This window comes from Sinocyclocheilus grahami, unplaced genomic scaffold (genome assembly GCF_001515645.1).
Source record: "Sinocyclocheilus grahami isolate Dianchi unplaced genomic scaffold, SAMN03320097.WGS_v1.1 scaffold386.1, whole genome shotgun sequence".
NCBI classification, from domain to species: domain Eukaryota; kingdom Metazoa; phylum Chordata; class Actinopteri; order Cypriniformes; family Cyprinidae; genus Sinocyclocheilus; species Sinocyclocheilus grahami.
The window spans coordinates 787,138-807,956 of NW_015505565.1; the positions used below are offsets into that span (position 1 = coordinate 787,138).

Here is a 20,819-nt window from a genome sequence, read left to right on the forward strand (position 1 = left end):
AGAGTTTGTGGCTCACTAAATACTTTTTTTCCCCACTATATATATATATATATATATATATATATATATATATATATATATTCAGGATTCTTTGATGAATAAGTACAACAGCGTTTTAGTGCCATGTTAAGAAATAATAATAAAAAAATCTAAGAATATTTTGAGAGTATAGCCTGCACGTGCATCTCAATAAATTAGAATGTCGTGGAAAAGTTCATTTATTTCAGTAATTCAACTCAAATTGTGAAACTCGTGTATTAAATCAATTCAATGCACTCAGACTGAAGTAGTTTAAGTCTTTGTAATTAGTTGAGATAGTGAATTGGTGGGTTTTTGTTAAATGTGAGCCAAAATCATCACAATTAAAAGAACCAAAGACTTAAACTACTTCAGTCTGAAATTCCTAAGTCTCAACTTTCAAATTCTGTCAGTTTTATAGTGAAATACAAACAATTTGTCTTACAATAATGTGTTTTTACGCTCTTTAATGTGGCGTGACAGTTTGCTGTATTCACCTCAGTTTAAGCGGCATGTAAATCAATCATCTTTCTGATTACAATATTTGTTTCATTAAATTAAGCTAATTTTTTTAATTCCTTCTGATGTTCCTTCACATTTATATCGTGCTATAACTCGAAATAAAGAGGAAAAACACATTTATGATTTGTATTTTGTGATAAAACTGACAGAAATTTAAAGCTGAGCTGTGTTATATTAAAAGCAGCAATTACTGTCGAAATACTATCAAAATATTTTCACTTTATTCTTATAATTTTGACTTTATTCTCTAAAAATTTTGACTTCTCATAATTTCAACTTTATTCTCTAAATATTTTTTTTATTTTCGTAATTTTGACTTTATTCTCAAATTATTTCCACTTTATTTTCGTATTGCTACGGCTTTATTCTCGTAATTTTGACTTTTTCTCAAAATATTACAACTTTAATCTCGTAATCTTATTTACGAAAATTAAATAAGCATGGCACTTTTTTAGCATGGCACTAAAACGCTATCTTAAATAAGAACAGTATTTATTTGAAATAGAGTTTTTTGTATATTATACAAATATTAAAGGCCTTTATTATCACAATTTAATGCATGCTTGCTGAATAAAATAATAGTGTAATAATGTTTTAGCATACTTATTTAATTAAACACTATTGCCACAGTAAGTAGTACTTCAGAATATACAGTACAGCTTTAATCCCACACAGATTTGGGGAAGTTGTTGAGTTGTGTATGTCTACATCTATAGGCTTTCGCTAATGCAGATTACAGGTCTTATCATGCTTGTGTGCTGTATGTGTCTGGTTTGTGTTTTCAGCACCGGTTTGTCAGAAGCGTCCTGCACCTGCAGTCTTTAGAAAATAAGCCATTGAAAATGTCTTTCATAACATGTTATATAAGCATGGATGAGACTAAACAGACGTTTCCTTACACCACCCATCTGTTATAGCATGACAGAAAACTGCCCTGCTTGACACACACACACATACACTATAATTCCAGATGTAACGATACACTGTACTTTTCTGAATTCATGACACAAAGATATCAAAAAGTCGTCTTGTAAGCTAACAAAAGCAGAGTTAGTTTTGACAAACCCAAATGGGGCAGTGCTGTGTCTGCTTTCTTCCAATCAGAGCTGCTGTCTTGTGGTCCAGCCTAAAGGGAAGAAACTATTTGTTCATTTCTAATTAGGGGCAGGAAATGTTTGTTCATATTGGATTGGGTGGGCCTCCTTCAGATTTCTTGGCACATTTACACAAACTATTTAAGCATCCTGTTTAAATTCCTCTTCTCTGAATAAAGAACAAAGTACACAGAAGTGGGCTTTTGTATACTTACATAAGAGAACTTTGTTCATCAGAAGTCATGGCTTAAAACAATTTTTGTCAGTGAGGGAATGTGGAGTATGGCAGTGTGATATTTCTGGCAGCATTTCATTATGTATGCTGTATTAAATACCAACCACCACTTAACAATTAAGATTTATTTAATATACCTTTATCCTGATTGATTTAGTATACTATTCATGTGATTATTTCTCAGCATAATGCTTAAGGACCATAATATTGGTGCAAAATAAAAAGGTCCTTTCATGTCAAAGTACTTAGGGTTTTGTTCAAATTCTAATAAACTTAAGCTTGTGTCATGCTGTGATGTATGCTTTTACATTTAAAAGACTTTTAAAAGGTTAATGATAAATCTCATTAACAAACAAAGAATAATGGATTTTTTCCAGATCTTTAAAAAGATGCTTGGAAGTGGGCGCTTTGAACTTAAGCCAATTAGAAACCACCTAGAAACCCTCAACAACCTCAGAACCCACTCTGATTAGCATTAGCAACTGCATACCAATATCCTGCCAACCACTCACTATAAACTAGCATCATGCTGTTGACTTTTGCACTGGCAAGTATTACTTCTGTCCTGTGTGGTTGGTGAAAAATCAAAATATAGTGACTCCATAGTCAGATAAGAGATTAGGAAATCATTTAGCAACTCATTCTTGGAATTAGATGATATATGTGAAATATGATTTGTTATAATGTATATCACCTTAAATGAAATTTTGCTCACCCTCAGGTCATCCAAGATTTTGTTGATTGCGTTTTTTTTCTTCATTGGAACAGATTTTGAGAAATTTAGCATTGCATCACTTGCTCACCATTGGATCCTCTGCAGTGAATGGGTGCCGTCAGAATGAGAGTCCAAAGTAATCCACATGACTCCAGTCCATCAATTAATACCTTGTGAAATGACAAGCTGCATGTTTGTAAGAAACAAATCCATCATTAGACATTTTAACTGTAAACCATCGCCTCTGGCCAAAATTCCAGAGTCCATAGAGTCCATAATCCATAATAACGCTTCTTTCAGTGAAAGATTTCACCCACTCTCACATTAAAATCCACCAAAATATTTGTTTAGAATGGTTTTTGACTGTTTTCGCTTGTAACTGGTGCATATTTCTCTCCTGATTCTCCTGAAGATGACTTTTTCACTGAAGAAAGCAATATTATGGATAGAGGACTCATATTTTAGCAGGTTAAAACCATCCTAATGCATTTGTTTACAAGCATGTAGCTTTTCGCAAGACGTTAATTGATGGACTGGAGTCATGCGGGTTACATGTGGATTATTTGTTGTGTTTCTATCAGCTGTTTTAACTCTCATTCTGACAGCACCCATTGACTGCAGAGGATCCACTGGTGATCAAGTAATGCTAAATCCTGGAGCGTGAGTAAAGTTTCAGTAAATTAAATTTTTTGGTGATCTATTCCTTTAAAAAAAGACTTAAGATAGTTGTGTTGAGCGTGTATTCATTTTTTGTTTCCTTATAATCCCTTGACCTTTGCTGTGTGCTTAGCAGCACACAAGCTTTCTTGTGTGTGGGAGGATGTGTGTGACCAAACTGGAACTTTTTGGACCCATGAATGAGCGGTACGTCTGGCATAAAAAATCACCACGGTCAAACATGGAGGTGGACCGGTCTTGATATGGGGTTCTTTGCTGCTGCAGGAACTGGAAAACTTGACTGCATGAAGGACATAATGGATTCATTAAAGTATAGGAGAGAATTTAATGCCTAATATACAATAATTCATATAAAATATTTTTTTAAACTAGAAGTCTATGGCATGTCCCCATGTACAGTTTATAGCCAGGTAAATGTTAAACTCTGCAGGATTTCATGTAGCTTTACCAGAATTGCTTTTCTCTGAATTGGGGACTGTTTTATCATAAGGCCTCTATAAAAGATCTCCACTTCCTGATCATAAATGATGTGGATAAAGAGAACTATGTGTATAAGATGTTTATACAGTTTTTATATTGATAGGCCCTTTTCCTAATTCATAGAATAGGCACACAAACATCCCAAACTTTCCTTTCTTATTTCCTTATTAGTTACAAGAAATGTTTCCTATAGTGTGAGGCAGAAAGTGTATCAAGTAAGCATATTTGTTAGCTCTGTTGATTGTGCATTGGCATGTGCAGTGCTTAACTGTTATTTGGACACATGTAATGTGAAACTATAGATTATTTTAAATTACGCTATTACTGGGTGTGTGGTCTGTTCTGTGAAAATCAACTCTGTCTTTTTGTCTTCTTTTTTATTCTTTCTCTGTCTCTAGGATCGGTTGTTCTTTGTTATGGAGTATGTGAACGGAGGAGACCTGATGTTTCAGATCCAGCGCTCACGAAAGTTTGATGAAGCTCGTTCCCGTTTCTACGCAGCTGAGGTCACATCTGCGCTTATGTTTCTGCATCAACACGGCGTCATCTACAGGTATACACACCCACAGGAAAAATCAAGCCAGTTTTACTTACTTAATGTGTCATATTTATGAATGACGAATGATTTTTTTTATGAGATGGATTTTCAATGGTAAAAAAGTAGTGCAGAATTTTATCAATCAGAAATTAATTGGTTTGTGAAAACTGGCCATTTCATACCACAAACTAGGATATGAACACTTATTTAAATCAAAATTAAATAAATAAAAATACACACTTCACCTTAAAAGTCAACATAAAATCACAATTGACAATTTTACTTTCTTAATGCAAAAATAAATATTTATTAATAATAAATTCTAATTATTAATACCTACATATAGCTGTCTCTGCATACTAAGGTAGGATAAGAACACCTATTTTAAAGAAATAAACAAAGAAAAAATGCACACTTCACCCTTAAAGTCAATTTGCAATCACAATTGACTGTTTTTACGTTTTTATTGCACATTTATGTTCATGTTGGTATTGTCCACAATATTGACAAAATTAAGAAAGTTTGATTTGATGTTTCATTTTTGGTGACACTAACCATGTAGAAATTGTACACTTCAACTCTAAATACAAGCACTAGTCATGCCATGAGATTGCAGTGTGACTTCAGCTCCCACAAATGATGCCAATCCTACCCAGGCATCATGCTAACTGGCACTCAAAGACTTTAAATGCTTGTTTTTGTTCTAGCTCTGAGGCAGATGCTAATCCTATTTGACCTGTGAGAGTTAGCAGAAGATCACGCCTTTGTTAGTGAAGCGTTTAGTATCAGCTTACCTCTCAGTGAAGTAAAGTCATTATTCAGGCCAGAGCGGGTTTCCTGCTCCCCAGGCACTGCTGAAGATACAGTGTACACTGTGTGCTAATTGCAGCTCTGCGCTCCTGATACAGTTCAGACAGAGCTTTTATTTTTTGAACAGAAGCCGATAACATTAAACAATTGTGAAGTGTCTCAAAGGACTAATCCTTTGACACACATGCACACTGCGTTCATACAGCACTATAATACAGTTTAAGTGATCAGTATGGTGTGTTCACACTCGCTTCAGTTATGAAAGCGAAACAAATGCATTCAATGTTCTCATATGTACAGAACAACTTGAGAGTCACACCTGTTGATTAAAACGGTTGTCAATCCCAAACTGACTGTGTGAACACAGCCAAACACATTAATTCCTTCCCAGGTACAAACTTGTATCTCGCTGTCTATCCATCTGTTTATCACACAATCAGACTTACAAGCAAAAAGATATGCTGAAAGCTGAATACAGAGGCTGCAATGGGTCACATGCCCTGAGAAAAGCACAAAAGCACTATTCCTTATCCAAAGCTTGGGTAGATACTGTAGTACATTCCTGCTGAGACCTGCAAAGAAACAAGAGGTCAAACTTCACACGACCCCCATTTGAGACAACCATCATTATCTTCCCTGTTATCATGTCAAAAGTGCTTGCCATTTCAGTGTCTTGATGCTTATATTGATTTGTTCTAGTCCAATAAAGGGTTTTTGAGTTCATTAATGCAAGTGAGCTGCATTGCCCAGCTCTTTCTGCAGGGTTAGAATTTTGTTAATAGTAGTCATTTAAAGATAGATCTGATTAATGGTTGCAGGAACACTAATGCTAAATTCCTCACTGAATTATATTAATAGTTCATTGCATGATTTAAAGATATGACGATTAAATGTTTCCTTATTTGTGGTCTTGTAAATATATAGATGGTTTTGCATGATAGATCTATCTGAGGAATGTAAGTGGAGGTAGGATGTATTAGTGGATTACAGCACCTTTCTCTCTCTTTAGCCTCCAGCAATTCCAAACCCTCTCCACCTTTTCTCCTTCTTTCGTGAGGAGTACAAATTAGGGAGGAAATCCTAAAAAATATACTGTACGCTTATAATATGTACAAGTACGGAATGTACACTTCTAGTAGTTCAGATTATTTTCTATTCAAAAGTTCCATTCAAAAGTTAGGGGTTAGTACGATTTTTTTGGGCAGTAAAAAAATATTTCCACAAAAATATTAAGCAGCATATTAATATTAAGTTGTTTTCAACATTTATAATAAAATAAATGCTTTATATCAGCATATTAGAATGATTTCTGAAGGAAATCTGCTGCTGAAAATTCAGCTATGCCATCACAGGAATAAATTATAATAAATTAAGAAATATTATATTTATTATCACTGTAATTAACCCAATTATTATTGTTGAATTAGCTCATAGTAAAGGAATCGTTAAATTGTAATAAGGAGTGAATAGTTCTCACTTTAGATTAGGTCACGGAAAATGGGAAAATGTCATTAATTAAAAACCAGCATTTATTGAACATTAATTGCATTTATATTTACTGTCCCTTTAAATGTTTATAAATACATTAAGGACACACACACACACACACATGTATTGGCATATGTGGTTTACAGGGACTCTTCATAGGCATAATGGTTTTTATACTGAACAAACTGTATGTACTCTCTCTATAGTGTTATGATACATACAAACCAAAAAATATTCAGAGACCAGATATCATTTTTCATATTTTTTTACTAGTGGGTGCAAGGACACTAGTTAATTTATGTAAGTGAGGATAGCAAAATAAAGTAAACTGTGACATATTATACCCCAAAATTCTTCATACAGTGGACTACTAGTAAAATTGATAAAAATTTGGGACCAAAAATTATTCAGACACTTTGATCTGACCCTGTTTTGCTTAAGTGTTTTTTTTCTTTAATTACTAATGCGAAATTAAGCATTGCTTGGTAATTGGTTGACCTAAATTGGTATTATCTAATTGTGTACTTAAATTTAACAGCTGACAGCTATTCAACCTAATTCATTTGTGAGACAGTCTAACAGAAGGATGGCATTATCAAGATGAATTTGTCCTGATACACTAACTCTGAGTTCTAATCTTATTTTATTACCATTTTCTAAACTATAGCGAATAAACTGTGATAATGTGAAGGTGTCTGAATAAATTTTGGTTTGACTGTATATTTGTATAGAGTCTATAAACTATTAATTAACTATAAACTGATAGTTTACAAATAATCTGTAAGTACTTTATTAGTGTATACTTATTATAAAGTGTTAAAGATTTTTTCACCTTTAAGAAAGAGGGGAGAAAGACGGTGAGAATGAGAAAGCCAAAGCAAAGAAGTGGTAAATTGTATCTCTTTGGTCTGTTGTGCAGGTCAATGCTTGTCCTGTGTACAGACTTGCTGTCTGATTAGACCTGTAAACCATCTTGTTTCTCAGCTTTAGCTCACTTTACTCTCTCTCTCTCTCTCTCTCTCTATTAAACAATTGTGAAGTGTCTCAAAGGACTAATCCTTTGACACACATGCACACTGCGTTCATACAGCACTATAATACAGTTTAAGTGATCAGTATGGTGTGTTCACACTCGCTTCAGTTATGAAAGCGAAACAAATGCATTCAATGTTCTCATATGTACAGAACAACTTGAGAGTCACACCTGTTGATTAAAACGGTTGTCAATCCCAAACTGACTGTGTGAACACAGCCAAACACATTAATTCCTTCCCAGGTACAAACTTGTATCTCGCTGTCTATCCATCTGTTTATCACACAATCAGACTTACAAGCAAAAAGATATGCTGAAAGCTGAATACAGAGGCTGCAATGGGTCACATGCCCTGAGAAAAGCACAAAAGCACTATTCCTTATCCAAAGCTTGGGTAGATACTGTAGTACATTCCTGCTGAGACCTGCAAAGAAACAAGAGGTCAAACTTCACACGACCCCCATTTGAGACAACCATCATTATCTTCCCTGTTATCATGTCAAAAGTGCTTGCCATTTCAGTGTCTTGATGCTTATATTGATTTGTTCTAGTCCAATAAAGGGTTTTTGAGTTCATTAATGCAAGTGAGCTGCATTGCCCAGCTCTTTCTGCAGGGTTAGAATTTTGTTAATAGTAGTCATTTAAAGATAGATCTGATTAATGGTTGCAGGAACACTAATGCTAAATTCCTCACTGAATTATATTAATAGTTCATTGCATGATTTAAAGATATGACGATTAAATGTTTCCTTATTTGTGGTCTTGTAAATATATAGATGGTTTTGCATGATAGATCTATCTGAGGAATGTAAGTGGAGGTAGGATGTATTAGTGGATTACAGCACCTTTCTCTCTCTTTAGCCTCCAGCAATTCCAAACCCTCTCCACCTTTTCTCCTTCTTTCGTGAGGAGTACAAATTAGGGAGGAAATCCTAAAAAATATACTGTACGCTTATAATATGTACAAGTACGGAATGTACACTTCTAGTATATCAGATTTCTGTAAGTGACATGTATTAGATTACTCAAAGTGTGTCAAGATTTTGTTATACAGATTATTTTCTATTCAAAAGTTCCATTCAAAAGTTAGGGGTTAGTACGATTTTTTTGGGCAGTAAAAAAATATTTCCACAAAAATATTAAGCAGCATATTAATATTAAGTTGTTTTCAACATTTATAATAAAATAAATGCTTTATATCAGCATATTAGAATGATTTCTGAAGGAAATCTGCTGCTGAAAATTCAGCTATGCCATCACAGGAATAAATTATAATAAATTAAGAAATATTATATTTATTATCACTGTAATTAACCCAATTATTATTGTTGAATTAGCTCATAGTAAAGGAATCGTTAAATTGTAATAAGGAGTGAATAGTTCTCACTTTAGATTAGGTCACGGAAAATGGGAAAATGTCATTAATTAAAAACCAGCATTTATTGAACATTAATTGCATTTATATTTACTGTCCCTTTAAATGTTTATAAATACATTAAGGACACACACACACACACACATGTATTGGCATATGTGGTTTACAGGGACTCTTCATAGGCATAATGGTTTTTATACTGAACAAACTGTATGTACTCTCTCTATAGTGTTATGATACATACAAACCAAAAAATATTCAGAGACCAGATATCATTTTTCATATTTTTTTACTAGTGGGTGCAAGGACACTAGTTAATTTATGTAAGTGAGGATAGCAAAATAAAGTAAACTGTGACATATTATACCCCAAAATTCTTCATACAGTGGACTACTAGTAAAATTGATAAAAATTTGGGACCAAAAATTATTCAGACACTTTGATCTGACCCTGTTTTGCTTAAGTGTTTTTTTTCTTTAATTACTAATGCGAAATTAAGCATTGCTTGGTAATTGGTTGACCTAAATTGGTATTATCTAATTGTGTACTTAAATTTAACAGCTGACAGCTATTCAACCTAATTCATTTGTGAGACAGTCTAACAGAAGGATGGCATTATCAAGATGAATTTGTCCTGATACACTAACTCTGAGTTCTAATCTTATTTTATTACCATTTTCTAAACTATAGCGAATAAACTGTGATAATGTGAAGGTGTCTGAATAAATTTTGGTTTGACTGTATATTTGTATAGAGTCTATAAACTATTAATTAACTATAAACTGATAGTTTACAAATAATCTGTAAGTACTTTATTAGTGTATACTTATTATAAAGTGTTAAAGATTTTTTCACCTTTAAGAAAGAGGGGAGAAAGACGGTGAGAATGAGAAAGCCAAAGCAAAGAAGTGGTAAATTGTATCTCTTTGGTCTGTTGTGCAGGTCAATGCTTGTCCTGTGTACAGACTTGCTGTCTGATTAGACCTGTAAACCATCTTGTTTCTCAGCTTTAGCTCACTTTACTCTCTCTCTCTCTCTCTCTCTCTCTGTTCTTGTATGTTTAGCTGAGATTTTTTGACTGGGGCTGATCAGTGACAAAGCCTCATGTTAAAGTGATGAGGGACTCCATGGAAAAATCACTCTACACACAAAGAGAACACCGGAAGGCATTTCAATAGGGCCTAATTATGTGTGTACAGTACATGCACATATGTGTATGTGCGAGGGACCATGCATTATGGCATGTGTACGTGTCTGTACAGTTGTCCGGTAGCGCTCAGAGGAAGTGTGGAAGACAAATCCAAAAGGGGTCAGAGAGTCTTTACTTAATACGTGACCTAGAAATATATTAATATCTACATATATAGAGTGACAGAGAAATGTATTGTGAGTTTTGTCGCTATAAGATCAGTAGTGTCCGTTGAAAAACCCTGAACACTGAAGCATATGCTGATCCCTGAGCGGTACACAGTCCACTTTAACTCAACCTGTACTGTACAGCGGACAACTTCTGGCTTTAGATTGCAGGAAGCTGGGCCGCAGTCCGCTATTTCTATTGGCTATTGTCATGTTAAGTGCATATCACTAAAATCCTTCCAACTTCCATGGTTGCTGTCAAAAATAGTACAGTTACATAAACCTGTCCCGCCCTCATGTCGGAACAGTGCCTCACAAAAAGATTTGTGCTTGAATGATGCCAGCAAAGAAATGTTGACATTTTTTTGCCAATCAACCATCAAAGGCCAGGCCTGATTGGCTCTCTGTTGCTGTCTTTGTCCTGTACAGCTTCATCGAACTGTTGACACACAAAACACACGCACACATTTTTATATATATATATAAAAACAAGTGGGTTTGTGAGAATTTAATATTTTTTAATAAAGTCTGTTATGCTCACTAAGGCTGTGTTTATGTGATCAAAATACAGTAAATTGAACAGTAATATTGTGAAATATTCTCGTAATTCAAAATTACTATTTCATATTTTAATATATTTTGTAATTTATTCCTGTGATAGCAAAGCTGAATTTTCAGCATCATTACTCCAGTCTTCAGTGTCACATTATCCTTCAGAAATCATTCTAATATGCTGATTTGGTGCTCAGAAATATTTCTTCTTGAAAACAGTTATGCTGCCTAGTATTTTTTATATTTTTTTCAGGATTTTGTGATGAATAGTCCTAAAAGAACAGCATTTGTTTGAAATAGAAACTTTTATAACATTATAAATGTCTTATTGTCACTTTCGATGTATCCTTGCTAAATTAAAATATTAATTTCTTTTTAAAAACACAGCTTTTAATAAGCTACTGATATGACTGGAGTCTTCATCTCATGTGTACATCATTTAAAAAATTTCTTTAAGGGTAAAAATTAAAATTTATTGAAAATTTTTAAAAAAAAGACTACAGTTTTAAGTGTATTTAGAAATGAACTTTAGCTTCCTTACAAATGCATGTAGTCTTTAATCAATTGAATAGTATCATAAAAATACAACCGCTCATGTTACATTATGATAGACAGGTTTTACAAGAGAAATATGAATCCTTATCTCAGAAGTGTGTAAACAGATGCACACCTGATGAGCCACACCCCGGCTTCTGTATCCCTCAATATGACACATACACATGTAAAACACATAGGGTCATCAAGAGGTCACTGTAGGCTCGTGCACATGGCTGACATGCTCTGGCACCCAGCATTCTCTCCTCTAACCTTTCCTGCTCCACCTACCTCATTAAAGATGATATCTGTTAGATAGAGCATGACAAGCTTATTGGCAGTACACTTCCCTTCAGCCTCAGTCACTCACCTGGAGCAGCCATGCTGCATCTGAAGAAGGTGTCAGTACATCAGTGAGGCTTTGATAACAATGGCTCTACACATTCTTACACGAGCCAGAGCAGATTCTATTCTCAGGTGAATAGTACACTGATATAAGACTCTTCTATGGCTCATTAACTGCAATTCGAGGAAAGCACAGATCACAGAAAGACCAGCCACACTCCGATACGTCTGAGGAGACGTCTTCAAATAAATTGCAGTGTCCCATATCAGTGCAATCCACCCAGATGCTCTCGTTAAAATGACAGGGTGTAAAAATACAGAGAAATATACACTAGATTTGGGTCAGTAAGAATTTTTTATGTTTTTGAAGGATGTGTTTTATACATACCAAGGCTGGATTTATTTGACCAAACATACATTAAAAATAGTAATATTGTAAAATATTATTACAATTAAAAAAAAAACTGTTTTCTATTGTCATATATGCAGTGGTGGAAAGAGTACTGAAAAAATATACTCAAGTAGAAGTACCATTACCTTCCAAAAAATGTAGTGTGAGTAGAGTAAAAGTACTTGTCCAAAAAACTACTTGAGTAAGAGTAAAAGAGTAGCCAATTTAAAAGTACTCACGGGCATTGAGTAGTGAGTACTGAGCTGTGGATTCTACCCCCTCACAATAAACGCTGTACACCGCAATTTATACATTTTAAAAACGTTGTACATTCTGTAATTCACATTACCTTGTTTGTCATAAAGAATGAAGAATATCTTTAAAATATTTCAAAACAGCACTGAAACAATATTCAGTTGAAGAAGTTTGAAAAAATAGATTTAAAATCATGTGTAAGGCCACTGAGACAGCATGCTGTTGTTGCACATAAAATATTGTATGTTTAGAACATACAATATTTGTTTGTATGTACAATGTTTAGAAGAGTGCAAATACAAACACCATTAGAAACTCATAGTTCAGCATTACACACCATGATATGGGTTAAAATGAGAGCCCATTTCTCTCCAAAACGGTGCCACTTTTAGAGTTTTGCAATAAAGAAATAAGAATAACTAAACTTGATAATGTATGTTACAATTTTAACATAAATGCACATTGTTCTAGAAGGACGGCGTCATGCCATACCTTTTACACATTTACTCGAATTGTTATGCTGATAACACAATTTGTAAGGAAAAATGCATTAAATAGCTAAGTATTTCTGGGGAAACTTTTTCAAAGGAAAACACACACACACACACGCATGTCTCTTTGCTGAGCCGCGGCGGTCTCGGTGAATCAGCAGTATCCACAACTGAATGAAACAAAGAGTGTTGAACTTGAAAATTGTTTATGCGCGAGTGCACTTGCAAAATGAAGGTGGATTGTATAAAAAATAAAAAATAAAAAAAACGTTTATTAACGAGCTGCAGTTTTATTACATCACGCGCTGGCACAGATGCAGTATATTAACGCCACGGGTCATCAATAAGGTGCAGATTGGTCCTCAATTTGTGTTTCCAACAGTGTTTGCAGCACACTTTTTCATCAAAAAATCATCAAAAGTCAACAAGTTCAACAAGCAACAACTACTTATCCAAGTGACTGCTGCAGAGTTTTAGTTTAAAAGTAGCTGTAGAAATTGACCACATAAAAAAAAAAAATTATTTCCATTTCTGCCTGCATTTGGGGATTTTGAGAAACATTGAGCTGTCCAGTACATGATTGACTTCTTCATGAGGGCTCAAAATGTTGATGTGCGTGTTGTGAAGTGAAGGGTTTTAACAGCTTACTTGAGGCTGCTGTCGTTTTTACCTACACAAATGTTCAGCCCTGAGCACTTCAAACACCTAGACTTGCATGCAGTCATCTCAGGAATGGAACAGAGAGCAGCTTGAGTTATAAATGAGTGCCATGTGTTATTGTTGTAAAGGTTCGCAGAATGGCCCAGGCCCTCAAGATCCTGTAGATCAGTTGTCAGCTTACTGTCTGACAGGCATGCTGACCCCTTAATAAAACCATTTTAAACAGCCTGGACAATTTCTTTAAAACTTTAAGCAAGTCACAAAAATGTCAAATAAGGTCTAATTGTTTTTTCCCCCCTGTCACTGCAGAGATCTGAAGCTGGATAACATTCTGTTGGACGCTGAAGGCCACTGTAAACTGGCCGACTTTGGCATGTGCAAAGAGGGCATTCTGAATGGGGTCACGACCACCACCTTCTGCGGGACCCCTGACTACATTGCACCTGAAGTATGTCTAGTAAATCATAATGAACATAACCTACAGCTGACGTGTTTGACATAATTTTGAACCCCATTTTTGTGTCTGTCTCGTTCAGATCCTGCAGGAGTTGGAGTACGGCCCGTCGGTGGATTGGTGGGCTCTGGGCGTTCTCATGTATGAAATGATGGCCGGTCAGCCTCCGTTTGAAGCTGACAATGAGGATGATCTTTTTGAGTCCATCCTCCACGATGACGTGCTTTATCCCGTGTGGCTCAGTAAAGAAGCCGTCAGCATTCTGAAAGCTGTAAGCGGTTGGCCCATTTATCATTTGTTTTTTCACTTCTGTTCGGAAATCTTTTCTCTTCCTGCAGTGATATACTGAGCTCCACTGTATGGTCATACCATGACCATACAGTGGTCATTACATTACATTACATTACCATTACAGTGGAAAGCTGCACTTTCCTTCTGACTTCTCCCAACTTTCCTCTGTTCATTTTCCACCCTTTTGTTCCTCATTCATCCCCCTGTTCTGGTATATTTACCTCTGACTTACAAATACACTCATTTTGTGGCATATTTTATACACATACATTTCCATTTTTCTAATATTTGTGCTCTAAAAAATTTCCACCCGAATGAATTAAACCATCTATTGATTCAATCCGCATACCCTCTCTCCAAAGACATGCCAACAAAAGAGTGTTTCTGATTGGCTCGTTGTTTGAGTAACACTTCATAAGAACATTTTCTTTAGTAGTTTTGCTATCATTACGACAAAGCACGTTGTTTTTAATATTTTTTATAGTTAGAATTGTTTTTCTTTTCATTTTATTTTAATTTAGTTAATTATGACTCCATTATAATTATACAATCTATACATTGTCTTTTTAATGTAATGTTAATATTGTTAAATTTTTTTAAATGTTAAAATGTATTTGTGTATATAAAAATGTACAATAACCTTTATTAATAAATGCTGTAAAAGTATTCTTATTGGTAAATTATGATACTAAGGCATTAACTAAAATTATTAGCTAGTAAACCTTATTATTAAGCATTACAGTTCTATGATTGGCTAAAAAGAGTTGGGCCACTCCCCTGACTTTTTTTTTTGTTTTTGTTTTTTTGCTGTTAGAATGACAAGTGTGATTTCTCAAGACATCATTTTCAGTGATATCTTCCTTGTATTTTTTTGTGTCATATTACACAAAAATGCTTAAAGCCCCTTAAAAGCTGTTCATATTTACCCCTTCTTTATGAATTATGTAATGTAAAATGTATTCCCTTTCCTCAGTTCATGACAAAGAGCCCCAGTAAGCGTCTGGGCTGTGTGGTGACCCAGGGACTAGAGGAAGCCATCAAAGTCCACCCTTTCTTCAGAGAGATCGACTGGGTCTTGCTGGAGCAGAGGAAGATCAAGCCCCCCTTTAAACCTCGCATTGTAAGCATACATGATTCGCACACATTGATTTAACCTATCTCTGTTGCTCAAACAGTTAGCATAGCACTAGCAGCACCAAGGTTATGGGTTCGATTCCCAAAGAAAACAAACTGGTATAAATGTAGTGTAAATACATTGAATGCAATGTAAGTGGCTTTGGGTAAAAGCATCTGTCAACTGCATAAATGTAAAATGTGCATCACAATTCATAGACATGTTTTCTGCAAAACGCTCCGACACAGCACGCGCACATAGACTTTATCTCTCGTGTTCCTCTTTCTTTAGCGTCTGTGGTCTAGACTGAAAGTCGAATGCCACAACGGCACTTGTCAACTTCTGCTTTCCCATGGCGGGGGGAAGGGCTGAGTGTGTTGTGTGTATGCGCGTGTGTGTATATGTACACAAGTGGGTGCTTTAGATGGAAAGGTCACAGAAAGGTTGAGAGAAAACGCGACCGCCACATGCTCTCTTGCCCTCTGAGTAACTTTGAGCTGGCGTTTTCATCACCACACTCTCCACAGTATCTACATTTACATACGCACCTGTGGCTTTTAACTGAAAGTCTGCACTGCTTCTTAGAACTGGGTACCAAATCTGAATCTTAAGCAATACAGACATTTGTTTGTTTTATTAGTATTATCAGAATTTTTTTAAAGGGTTAGTTTTGATGAAAATAACTGAAAATTCGGTCATCATTTACTGTACTCACCCTCATGTCGTTCCAAACCCATAGGACTATTGTCCTTTTCATATTTCATTTTAACAAATATTATTTTTTTATCAAACCTGAGAGATTTCTGTCCTTCCATTGAAAGTCTATTACACCAAAACTTGGCACTTCAAAAGTTCATAAAGCGTCCATATCCAGGTGCAAATCCATATTAATCGAGCAGTTCAATCCAAGCCTTCTGAAGAAATATTATTGATTTTATATGATGAACACATTTAATGCTTTTATTCACATCAAATGTGATAAACAAAAGCTTGAGCATGCTTCTGCAAGATCCAATGAGGTTTCTCTCACGTGTCAAGCAAATACGATCAGTGTTGGGGAGTAACTACTGTAGGGTAATTAAATTAGTTACTTGTAAAAATGTTAGCAATTACAAAGGGGGTTGTATTAATTTTTTTTCTCACACACACACACACACACACACACACACACACACACGTTAGGTTTCTGTGAATTGTGGGGACTTTCCATAGACTTCTGTTATTTTATACTGACCAATCAATGTTTTCTATCCCCTAACCTTAAACTTACCCCTTACAGAAAACCTGTTTGCATTGTTACACTTTCAGATAAACATCATTTACTATTTTTAATAATTTGTTTCCCTCCTGGGGACCACAGGCCCCACAATGTCAAAAATTTCAGGTTTTATATCCTTGCATATGTAGCATAAACAAGAACGCACACAAACACTCACACACACACATCCACTTACAGATTAAATTGTGCTCTAAAATATGAAATAGTTGCACTACTTATTACATTTTAAAGCTGCAGTCCGTAACTTTTGGTGCTCTAGCGGTTAATAAACAGAACTGCGTGCGTCTTGCGGAAGAACATTGTCGCCGGAGCTACTTCTCTCTGTTTATGTCTATGACGAATCACACAGGTACTGGGCTACTCTGCAGCGGTACCTACCCGAACCAGTCTAACTAGTCCGAATATAAACACTTGTTATAGGTGTACCGTAGTGATTCAGGACAAGCCAAAAACACGGTTTGGAAAATGGATTCATGGTGTACTCGCTTATTATATAAATTTTTGAAATTTTGAACACAAAAAAGTTACGGACTGCAGCTTTAAATAGGGTAACTTGTAATCTGTAACCTATTACATTTCCAAAGTAACCTTCCCAACACTGAGTACGATTGATCTTCTGCATGAACCAGGTAGGTTTTTTTCTCATGCGTCAAAAAAGTACGATTGAGCTTCTGCAAGAACCAGTGAGGTCTGTTCTCGCATGTCTAGCAAGTACAGTTGAGCTTCCTCAAGAACCAATGAGGTTTGTTTGATCTCTTTATAAACTTTTTGAAGTGTCAATGTTTTGGGCTAATGGACTTTCTCAGAGGCCTGAGGAGTCTCTTATGTTTCATTAGTGGCCTCATTTGTGTTTGAAGATGAACAAAAGTCTGGCACGACATTTTCATTTTTGAGTGAACTTTTAAAAGCTAAACCTCAGAAAACCTTCATAAAATAATGTATCTCTGTGTCTGTTTTGCTATAGAAAACCAAGCGCGATGTGAATAACTTCGACCAGGACTTCACTCGCGAGGACCCCATGCTGACGCCAGTAGACGAAGCCATCATCAAACAAATCAACCAGGATGAATTCAAGGGCTTCTCCTACTTCGGAGAGGAGGCTTTGTCTTAAAGTCTAACTTGGTGTCCGTCAGCTCAAATATATGTTAAACACACCCACAAACACTCAAAAACCCACATCGCATCGCAATACATGAACACACTCCACAAATGTTCTGAAGACGGGGCTCAGAGCAGAACGGCCAGTCCCTGTGGTTCAATTCCTCTTTACTGCTGTTTTTGTTCTTTTATTCTTCTCTAAATCTCCGAAAAGAGAAAAAACAAACTGTACTACACATGGATCTCATCACAGGCCTCAAAAAGTTTGACAACCAATCAGAAAACGAATGTTCTCCAGAGCCCAAGGAAGAGGAAGGCACTACCTTAAACCAAAATTGACGGTAAAAATGATTGTACTACAATTTCGGACACCGGTCGGGTCTTCGTAATCCCTTGATGGAAAGGTCTTGCCCTTGAGGAGGAATTTACCCTGCATAAATGACAATTGAAAAATGTTGTGCTGTGCAGTCAAATGCCTTTTTGTGTATTCAGGTGACATTTTAGGAGCAATTTTATAAAATATTCAAAGACATTTGTAGTATATATATATATTCCATCAGTGTTATAAAGGTCCATTTGGAATGATGACCTGCTGTAAATGGGTTGTGTTACGAAGTGTCGGCCTGAGTAGGTGTGTGCATGACATGTATGTGTCCGTGTGCATGTGTTTGCATGAATGAGAGCGAGAGGCCCTTGCCCTCCTGAAGCTCTATGGTTGTTTTCATGTTGTTTTGCAATGGCTTTTCATTTGCGCTCGACTGTGCAAAGACTACAGTGTGTGTGTGTGTGTGTGTGTGTGTTTGTGCGCCATGTCCCGCCGCTATGCATACGAAGGTATAGTCGTGGGCAGACAGACCAGTACCCATAGCTGCCCGTTTGATTTGTACAGAACGTAACATGTACATAGTATTCGCTCCAAAAGCCTGTGAAAGCTTCTTAAGAGTAGGCAATTGTTTGCATGGTCTTGCAAATTGTGTCGTTATTGAGTAGCATCGGTTTATGAAAAGAAAACCATGTTTTTGATATCTATGTGCAATACCCTAAACACATTTCCCCTAGTTCTTTTCTTTAGTTTCAAATGTTTCTGTTTCGGTTTCTCTCTTGTGCTGATTTTCTCGTGTTGCATAGGTTAGAGCTTCACCAAAGGCTTTCTCGCTCTCTCTCGCTCTCATGCTTCTCTCTGCCGTTCTCATGTACATAGTTTGCTGAAGTACATAAGCTGTGGAATGTGGTGGAAAAATGTGTGAGCTCTTAATTTATTCAATATACATGTAGCTACGCTTCCTTTTTTGTGTCAGTAAGTCATTTGTTTCCTTTGCGTCTTTTTGTGTTACTTGATTTCAGACAATTGTTACACACCTCCGTATATCTTTCAAACTATTCAGTCTTGTTTAAAATTTTGTGAATCCCCTGTAGTTGAATTATTTACTTGTGCAATGTAAAAGACTCTAAAGGAGAGGTGAACGAAACGAAAAAAGGGTACATTTCAGGCGTACTAATTAAAACCTTCTGGAATGTGATGACTTTTGCTTTAGCAATTCAATGGCGATTTGAATAAGATGTGTTTTATTGTTCTTTTAAAAGTGGTTTCTGACCTTTTATTTCTGTCTGAAGTTTCTTTTTGTTTCGTTGCTTTTTTTAAACGTGTCTGTGGGTTGATCACGGTAGCTAGGTCAATGTTGCCGATTGTCTTTGAAGCCTTTTCTCTCACAGGCACTTTCCTGTCTGTCACCCTCACTGTTTCATGCCAAATGTCTTGTTCAGCTTTATTTTCTCCCATTGTTCCCTTTTTAATTGTAAAGGAATGAACTTGATATATAGGACGCATCCATGGTCTGTCTTCAAAGTCAAAACAGAGTACATAAACTAAGAATTACCTCTTAAATTAAGTGCAAAGATTTATCTGGCTGAATATTGAATATTTGCACGTACAGTATTAAAATACATAAATGTTTCATATGTATGATAGTGCTGTATTATATACATCTGGTATTGGACTTTAGTTTCTGTATGGTGAAGCTTCATGTGCACAGAGGTATTTATTTTCTGGATACACTAGCGTTATCTCGTAAGCATTTTACTATGTGCCAAATGTGCTGTCATCTAAAGGATGTGAATGTTTGTTTAACCTATTAAACCCCAAGATGTATGAAAAATGATGTGTTTTAGTGATATGTTGCAAGAGGATTATGTGCACACACACGCACACACCCATACTGAGGAAACAGAACATCACATTTCAAAAGTAAAATAGAGGCTAGAGGTTTGGCTACTTGTAAGTCTAAATTTAAAAAAAAAAAAAAACATTCTCAGAAATGCAGTGCAACAAGAAAAACTTACATGTAAGGACATTTAAAGTGTTTTGGATTATTGGAATGGCTCACAAATCATCTAAATAATATAATGCCTTAAATCTGCTGATACCAACAGGCTTCTCTGAAGGTTTTGGGGTCAGTAAACCTCCTCTCCTCACCGAAAGCTATTGCACGACGTCAATGAGATGTTCTTGCTAACATGGTGAAACCAACATGCATGTGTGTGCATTATTGCAAATGAGCTTGATATAAGCTGTACTTCAACAGTCACCTAAATGGAAATGTTTGAGGTGCACAGATGCAAACTTCTCAAAACGTGGCTATTTCTAACCATTCCGATTATGATTTACATCTACTCTGAAGTCATAACAAGGGATCGATTACATGTTTGTTTGCATGGTATACTGGTAGAAGCATCTAATTAAATGGGAATGGGTCCAAGATAGAGTTGAACTCAAGTTAAATCTGTTCCAATTAAACCCTACTCCTGGAAAAGACGCTTTACTGTTATTTTTCCATGGTCGACGGTCATTTTTGTTTGTTTGTCCACTTTCTGAGATTAAAATTCAGCCCTCATTCTTTTTGGATCCTTCTTGGACACTTCACGTGATGTTTGTTTTATATGAGACACTGAAACTGATCTTTTTCACAGGCCAAGTGCGCGCAGAACTACCGAGCACGCATGTGTGAAGAGGAAG

General features: G+C 35.8%; 1 protein-coding gene across 1 annotated transcript in view; it reads left to right on the forward strand.

Annotated features, from left to right (window-relative positions):
• The window catches only part of prkcea (protein kinase C, epsilon a), a 67,246-nt gene extending 47,720 nt beyond the window's left edge, over positions 1-19,526 (forward strand). Inside the window, exons 11-15 of the mRNA XM_016231281.1 lie at positions 4,141-4,295; positions 13,880-14,018; positions 14,107-14,295; positions 15,289-15,435; positions 17,673-19,526. Coding sequence (XP_016086767.1) covers positions 4,141-4,295; positions 13,880-14,018; positions 14,107-14,295; positions 15,289-15,435; positions 17,673-17,819 — 777 coding nt within the window. The 3' untranslated portion in view covers positions 17,820-19,526. The remainder of the gene's footprint in view (positions 1-4,140; positions 4,296-13,879; positions 14,019-14,106; positions 14,296-15,288; positions 15,436-17,672) is intronic.
• The last annotated feature ends 1,293 nt before the right edge of the window (positions 19,527-20,819 follow it).